This window comes from Mastomys coucha, unplaced genomic scaffold, assembly GCF_008632895.1.
Source record: "Mastomys coucha isolate ucsf_1 unplaced genomic scaffold, UCSF_Mcou_1 pScaffold21, whole genome shotgun sequence".
Lineage (NCBI taxonomy): Eukaryota > Metazoa > Chordata > Mammalia > Rodentia > Muridae > Mastomys > Mastomys coucha.
In genome coordinates, this window is record NW_022196904.1 from 160,322,178 (window position 1) to 160,330,729 (window position 8,552).

Below are 8,552 nucleotides of genomic sequence, written 5' to 3' on the forward strand. Positions count from 1 at the left end.
CTCACTCTGTAGTCCAGGCTGGCCTCAAACTCAGAAATCCACCTGCCTCTGCCTCCCAAGTGCTGGGACTAAAGGCGTGTGTCACCAGAGCCTGGCGACCCAATTTTTATTACAATGCTCATACTGCTGCTCTTGCAGAGAACCCAGGCTCAGTTCCCATCACCCACAACCACCTGTAACTCTACTTCCAGGAGCTCAGATGCCCTAACCTCTAAGGGCATCACACACATGTGGTACACATACATAGGCTCAGGCAAAGCATTATACACATTTTTTAAAAAAGGTTTATCTTCAATAACTCAGAACAAAACATCCATTGGGACAAAAGACCTGAATCAAAAGACCCTGTTACAGGAGAAGAAACGTTCTTTTACACCACCAAATATTGAAAACCTAGCTGCAACCCAAGCTCTAGTCAGGTCAGTCTTGGTGAGCTGCAGTACATGTTATTGAGCCTATCTCAATCTTTGCCACCATGGCCACTTAGTTCATGTGCCCAATGGGCAATACAGAGGATGATGATGATGATGATGATGTGTGTGTGTATGTATATATATACACACATTCATATATATATATATACATATATATATATATATATATATATATGAATGAATGGCTTGTAGGTTGTGGTCCAGCTAGTCAAAGGCTGTCAACCCATCAAAGGTCCAGTAATTCAATAGTTGTTCAGTTTATGAGGCTAGATGTCTCAGGTAGTCCTCAGTATATGCCAGCAAGGCTCTAATGCTAATGAAGGAATGTACTTGCTAATGGGAGAGCCAGGGCAGGCAGGCAAGAGAGGAAGCTTCCATCTCCCATGTTTTTTATATAGGTGGCCAGCAGAAGGTGTGTCCCAGATTAAAGGTGGATCTTTCCACATCAAAAGATCTGGATTAGAAGAGGGTCTTCACACTTCAGATGAATTAAGGAAACAAAATCCAGTGTACCCAGCCACTTGGGTTTTAGTTAATTCTAGGTTATCAATTTGACAACCAAGAACAGCTGTCACAGGTCCACCCTTTCTCAACTGTAATGTTTAATTTCCAAATGAAAACAATAACCAGGTCATAATAATGCCTAAACATAACTATTCCACATACAATCACAAATGAATTATATATTTAACCACATTGTAATTAACATGATATAACTATCCCTCACACAACTGCAAACACATTATAAATTTAGAACAGGTGGCAAATGTGCCTTAAGGGACATTCTTTTAGTATCTCAAAACTTAAATATGATAATCAGTGATAATCTCTTAATTGATAATACAGGATTAAAAATGGAAGAAAGAAAAATACCTGTACAAACACATTCTTAATAAAATATTATGGAAGCATTCATGTCAGCTATAATCTTCATTTCTGTAACTGGTCATGTGGCTTTAGCTGGTATTTCTTACTACTTCCCTCTGCTGCCCATTCTATTTCCTCCTCCCTTAGTGAGCACCTCAGCAAGTCTTGGCTCTTTTCCTGGAGGAGTGACCCATACCTCCAGTCCTGATTAGATTGTTGGAGTTTCCCCTTGGCTTTAAACACAGGACATGATAGCACCAAGAGAGCCCTAAAGGCTCTCCTGCACTCCAGACATCCTGCTTACCTCCCTTGTGGAGAGGCAATCCAATTTCCCCATGGTAATCTGGATCAATCACCCCTCCTAACACAGTTCTTTTGCCTGTTGGCTTAAGGGCATCAGAAAACCAAAGTGGCTAGCGGGAAGTGTGAGCTAGTGTGAGCTAGCAGTTCAATGGAAGACTTGTGTCTCCTGGTAGGAGCACTCCCCCCTTCTGGAACCAAATCATGTAGGCCAGAACTTAAGATCATGGGAACAGGAAGCAAAAATTTTTCTAGTGGGTCTTTTTCCACACCTTGATTCCTGGACCTGTGGATCCTGGCTATGGAAGAAACCATACCACATATTGGACACTGATTCAAAGCATATATTGCCTTCTGGAGAACCCTGCCCAGCCATCTAGGCTGCTGCCACCTAATTGGCATTGTTGTGTCTTCAAAAGGCCATTCCCTCTTTCTATCCTGGTTGCTTCAAGATGGTGGAAAATGTGGATTCCTTGATCATGGGCCCACTGTTGCACTTCTCTGGCTGTGAAGTGAATTCCTTGGTCAGAAGCTATACCATATGGAATACCATGATGGTGAATAAGGGATTCTATCAATCCTTGGATAATAGCATTACATGCAGGAACAGCAAATCTATAACAAGAAGTATACTCCTGTAAGAACAAAACATGTCCTTTCCACAGAGGAAGTGATCCATTGTAGTCAGTCTGCCACCAGGTAGCTGTCTAGTGACCCCTGGGAATGGTGCCATATCTGGGGATCAGTGTTGGTCTCTGCTGTTCACAGATCTGGCATTCAGCAGCAGCTGTAGCCAGATCATCTTTGGTGAATAGAAGTCCATGTTGTTGAGATCAAGCATAACCCCCATCTTTGCCCATGGCCACTTTGATCATGTGCCCATTGAACAATGACAGGGATGGCTTGGGAAAGAGGGTGACTATCCACAGAACAGATCATCCTATCCACTTGATGACTGAATCCCTCCGCTGAAGTCATCTTTTGATGAGCATTTACACAGGACATAATATCTTAACATCCTTCATCCATTTGCAGAGATCTTTCCACATATTTTCCCAGATGTCTTTCTCACCAATCATGCTTTTTTCTTTCCAAGTCCCTGACCATCCAGCCACTCTATTGGCTATAGCCCATAAATCAGTAAACAATCACACATTTAGTTACACCTTCCAAACAAAATGTATGACCATGTACTGCCCTAAGTTCTACCTACTATTCTAAGATTTCCCTTCACCAGTTTCTTTTAGGGTTGTCCCAGAAAAAGGTTGTAATGCTTCAGCTGTCCATTTCTGGGTGTATAATGTGTCCAGTTATGCCTCTATAATGTGCAGAACCATCGGTAAACCAGGCCCTAGTCTTGTCCCTTAGTCAACCAGTCATAGGGCACACCCTGTGAAGCAACAGGTACATGCTTAGCAGCATTTGGCATTGTAATGAGAGTAGAAACATGGGCATTTGGGCAATCTCTTTGTTTAACTTGATTGTGCCTTCAGGACCTGCTTGGGCCAGATGACATAAAAACCACTTCCATTTGATAATGGACTGCTGCTGTGCATGTTCTACTTCATGACCTGGTGAGTCAGATAACATCCAGCTCATGATGGGCAGCTCAGGTCACATGATAACTTGGTGGCCTGCTGGCAAATGTTCAGTTTCCACTAAGGCACAAATAGGCCAAAAGCTCTCTCTCAAAGGGAGAATAGTTATCTGAGGTGATGGTAGAGCCTTGCTCCAAAATCCAAAATCTCTTCTGTGATTCACCTATTGGGCTTGCCAAAGCTCCAAATAGCATCCCTATCTGCCACCAACACCTCAAGTACCATCAGGTCCAATTGGTAGAGCAGCCTGCACAGCAGCCTGGACCCATGGAAGAACCTTCTCCTGTTCTAGGCCCCACTTAAAGTTAGCAGCTTTCTGAGTCATCTCTTGGTAAATGTGCCAGAGTAACATACCCAAGTGAGGAATGTACTGTCTCCAGAATCTAAATAGTCCCAATAAATGGTGTGCTTCTTTCTTGGTGGTGGGAAGAGCCAGGTATAATAACTTATTCTCCTCCTTGGAATATCTCTGCATGCCCCCACACCACTGGACTCCTAAGGACTCCACTGAAGTAGATGGCCCTTGAAGTTTGGTTGGATTTATTTCCCATCCTCTGATATGTATGTATATATGTCACCAACAAGTCCAAAGTGGTTTATTGCAGGGTATCTAATCATACTGTGAACACTGAAATTGTCATTTACTGAAAACAAAAAACTGTTTCTAGTTGTAGTGTGGCTTAGCCCTTAGCACACACCTTTAGTCTTTCTGGCTGGAATAGAGACACCCTTAGTACACACCTTTAATTCCCACACCCACCCACCCCCCACCCCTCGCAAAAAAAAATGAAGGTAAAGTTAGTTTGTAGAAGGAAACACCCATGTTTGAACATGTTGTCTAATTGAGTGGCAGAAAAAGTGATGAATCAGAGAAAGATTTGACAGAATGAGTCAGAGATAGGATATGCCCAACAAGAGAGGGGGAGGAGAGGAAAGAAAAGGAAGCTGCCTATGAAAGCAGTGCAGAGAGAGAGCAAGAGGAGCAGTTTCACCAGGAGAGGTTTACAGAGACAGGTTTAAGAGAAAACAAGCTAGACACAGGGGAAGACAGAATAAGCCAGAGAATAAGGAACCAGAATAGATTGTCAAAGTTAGTATGAGGCCAAGCAGAGCAATTCAGAAGGAACCCAGAGAAGCCAGATTGAATCAGTCAACGTGAAGAGGAGTTCTGAGCCAGAACAGCTGAGTTGATCAGCCAGCCAGAGATCAGGAAAACAAAGGGGTGAGCTTGTTCAGCAGTAAGACTCAGAGGCTGAAAACATTTTAGGTCTACATTAGATTGTACAGAGGCTAGACACGTGCCAGAACTAGGACTAAGCAGACAGAGGCGGTAAGCCTTCTGAGATGACAATTATCAGGCAAATAAAAGTTATTTTTACAATGACTGCTATCTCCTACTCGCTTGGTCTAATGAGCACACTGTTGTGAACCAGTAGTGATATTTTATGGACAGGACATACAATCAAGATCCCTTCAAACTAAGTTATGACACATGGCTGGAGAGTTAATCTGTCCTTGAGGTAAGACTATAAAGATAAACAACTGGCCTTGCAAATGAAAGCAGATTTCTTCTGGTGGTCCTTACAAAGGTGCAAAGAAAAAAAAAAAACATCTGCTAGATCAAGAGCTGCATACCATGTACCAAGAAATGTCTTACTCTGTGTTCTGGATGGTTTTGTGTCACCTTACACAAGCTAGATTCATCAAAGAAGGGGCCACAGGTAAGGAAATGACTTCTTGAGATCCAACTGTTAGGGCATTTTTTTAATTAGTGATCAGTGGTGGAGTGCCCAGCCCATGGTGGGTGGTGCCATCCCTGGCAGGTGGTCCTGGTTCTATAAGGAAGGCTGAACAAGCAGCACTCCGCCTCCCTCCATGGCCTCTGCATCAGCTCTGGCCTCGAGGTTCCTGCCCTGCTTGAGTTCTTGTCCTGACTGCCTTTGGTGATGAACATTGATATGGAAGTGTAAGCTGAATAAACCCTTTCCTGTCCAACTTGCTTTTTGGTCATGGTGTTTCCTGGAAGCAATAGAAATCCTAAGACAATATGTTTAAGTAAGGACACCACATCTGGTACAACAACTGCAATTGAAGTCACTACTTAATTTAGCTTTTGATAGCAGTCATTCTCCATAATCCATCTGTCTTCTGCACTAGCCAGATAGGAGAGTTAAAGGGACATGTGATGGGGACCACCACCCCTGCTCCTTTCTAGACCTTGATGGTGGCACAAGTTTCTGTAGTTCCCCCAGGGATGTGTTACTGTTTTTGATTCACTATTTTCCCTGGTAGAGGCAACTCTCTAAGGCTTCCATTTACCTTTTCCAGTCATAGTGTTCCTCTGTCTACACGTGGGAACAAGGGGCTGTGGGTCTGCAAACTGCCTCAAGTCTGGAAACCGGTTCATGGTCCAAGAGTCCCTTTGCCATCATCCAGTGTAGCCTCCCTTATTGGTTTGAGAATTTTTCCAGTTATACAGATCAAACAAAAATGCAGTAGGTCTCTTATCTATTTCATACCTGTAAACCCCGTGATTGATTTGCCAGCACCAAAGGTCCATATGAGTCATGTCACCATAAAAGTCACTTTGCCTGTGCTGATCCTACTAGGTCAGCCATTATGGACCTTGCTTTGCCTATGCTGCCCATCACAATAACTACAATCACCTTGCTATTGGCCACTCAGTGCTGCCGCCTGACTCCTCTTACTTTGGGTCCCAGTTAAATCCATTGCATTTAATTCATACAACTGAGCAACAGCATCTCCAGCCCTAAGATCTGGCACAAGGAAAAGGGCAACAAAAAAATCTCTTCAAATGTGCTGGCACCCCTCTCACCATTTTGCATCTTACAGGATTAGTGAAGGGCTTGTCTTGTGTGGAGGATTAGGATTTACACAGTGTACCCACTCTAGCATTCTAATTTTCCTGAGCCTTAAAATCTACTCATCAACACTAGGCCAAAGGCACCTCTAACTTCTTTTTTACTAAGCTATCTTTTGAGAAACACTCCAGCCAACCATTCAAATAAATGTTGACACCCTTTTCAACTGTGCAAGCTTCCATATTCTACCTAGAATCTCTCACTCAGAGGGCCCATGTCAATAAACTCAGCCTGATCCAGTCTTATGTTCCTTTTACCATTATCCCACACCCTTAAAATCCATTCCAACATATATTCCCCAGCCTTCTGCTTGAATGAATTAATGAATTCATTAAGCTGTTTAGTAGTGTGGTGTACCTCCTCACAGACTACACTTGGTGTCTCCAGGAGCCTGCTTAGCCTTAAGTCTGGTTATAGGCCTAGCTATATAGTTGTAGACCTAACCCAGCTGCATGGGTTTTGGTAAATTCCAGGTATAGTCAAGTTGACATGCTGTCACAGTGTGTATCTACCTGTGTGTGTATGCTACAATTTAGATAATAAGTTTTATTTCCCAAAAGCTTATGTGTTGAAGTCTTGGTCCCCAGTTGGCTATGAGAGAGAGGTTATTATTATTATTATTGAGATTATTATTGAGATTATTGAGAGAGGGCTATGATTCCATTCACGAATTAATCCATAGGTGCAGTCAGTGTGAGAGGTGGGACCTGCTTGGAAGTCACTGGGGGCGTGCCTTTGGAGGGTGAAGCGTCTCTAGCTGCTGCTTGTTTCATCAGAGCTTGTTGGACACCATGAAGAGAGCAGCCTTGGCTCAGTCATGCTCTCAACAAGGCCCAGAGATAGCGGGCTGTGTGCCACACGGGCTGAAAACTCCAGCTAGGAGCCCAAAGAAGTCATTCCACTTTCCAGTTGTCTCTCTGAAGTATTTGTCACATCAGAAAAAACAAAAACAAAAACAAAACCCTAAAAAACATAATATATATGAAAAAACAATATTAGATATTACTTTGTAGAGAAGGCAAAACTTATATTAATAGTGAATGGAAGTTCATATATATATTATGTGTGTGTTTTTATTACTGTAGACAATGCCTGTTTGAATTAATAAGAGGCAATTCAAAGCAGCGCTGTTCAAGGGTGTGATCACTGACGACCCCCCAATCTGCTTCTCTTATACATTTTCATCTGCTTTAGTTTTTATAAAGGAAAAGGCATTGTTCCAGTACAACAATGAAGAAATAAAAAAAAAAAAACAAATATTCCACATTCCAGGCCCTTCCCCTGGTGCCCTGTCTTTGGCCCAGTCCCCAGATATACTCCCTTGATGGCCATGGGTTGGTCTTTTGGAAAGTTTGCCAATTCCCTGTGCTGGGCAGCATCTATACTCAACCTTCAAGCGCCTCATTCCTTCAGCTAAACCGACCCGCATAGGCTGCCTAACACCAGGAAAGCTAAATCCCAGCATCTCACAGAGAAGCAAGGCTTCAATAAACCCGAGAATAAAATGTTGGCCTGTGTATCCATATTTTCCATCAGAAAAGGGAGCAAGCAGCTACCTGCAGGCAGCCTCAAGGAATCACGACACCACACAAGCAAGCTTGGCCACCCCTTCCTGAAATCCTGGCACCTGGGTGGCAGAGACCAGAGGAACAAAAGTCGTAGTTCATCCTTAGCGCTACGGCAGATTGGAGGCCAGTATGGAATACATAATACCTTGTCTCAAAAATAAAAAATTGGTCAGCAAACCAATTACATTTTAAAAAGACTCATAGGTGACTGACTGTCCATCATCCCAGCTGCTCATTCTCCTACAGGCACTCATTATGTCGGCCACAGAGATGCCCAGGGCACTGCACTTACCATCCAACAGCCAGCTATACTGGGTAAGGTTTTTCAGCTCATGAAGGGCCAGGCGAGTCATGACATCATCTGGGATGAGCTTTCCTTGGTCAATGAAAGTCTTGGCCAACACACCAATTTCTGCAACAGAGGAAAAAGTTTACTGTATCCCATTTGAGATCTCAGAAATTCGATGTCTACAGGATGCTTCTGGACCTTGGGTCCATGGGAAAATGTGTTATCAACTGCTTTTCTGCTACAAGCAGAGGTTATGATGTACATGTGATACCAGTGGGAGGAGAGGGAGAAGGATGAGTTCAAAGCCAGCCCTGGGTATATAAATGGGTTTGAGGCCAGTTTGTGCTACAGAGGACCCTCTCTTAAAACAAGCAAACCAAAGAGAAGCAAAGACAGTGGGATTACCCCACGTTCAGCACCCATGTGGTCAGCAAGGCCCAGGCTATCCAGAACTATATAATAAGATCTTATCTCAGAAGAAAAACAAAATCAAAATGGGAGTGGTACAGTCAGAAGGCCAAGGCAGGAGGATTTTACGAAGTTTGAGGCCAACCTCAAATACATGGTGAGTTCTAGACAGCCAGAGGTACACAGAAAGACCATGTCTAAAAAAA

The 8,552-nt window shown here is 43.2% G+C and overlaps 2 protein-coding genes across 2 annotated transcripts in view; one reads left to right on the forward strand and one right to left on the reverse strand.

Annotated features, from left to right (window-relative positions):
• Positions 1-8,552, forward strand: part of Cdc37l1 (cell division cycle 37 like 1) — a 63,264-nt gene that overhangs the window by 39,523 nt on the left and 15,189 nt on the right. The gene's annotated exons all lie outside the window — the stretch shown is intronic.
• Ak3 (adenylate kinase 3) overlaps positions 1-8,552 on the reverse strand; it is a 27,640-nt gene that overhangs the window by 9,308 nt on the left and 9,780 nt on the right. The window contains exon 2 of the mRNA XM_031390050.1: positions 7,942-8,061. Within this exon, the coding sequence (XP_031245910.1) occupies positions 7,942-8,061 (120 nt within the window). The remainder of the gene's footprint in view (positions 1-7,941; positions 8,062-8,552) is intronic.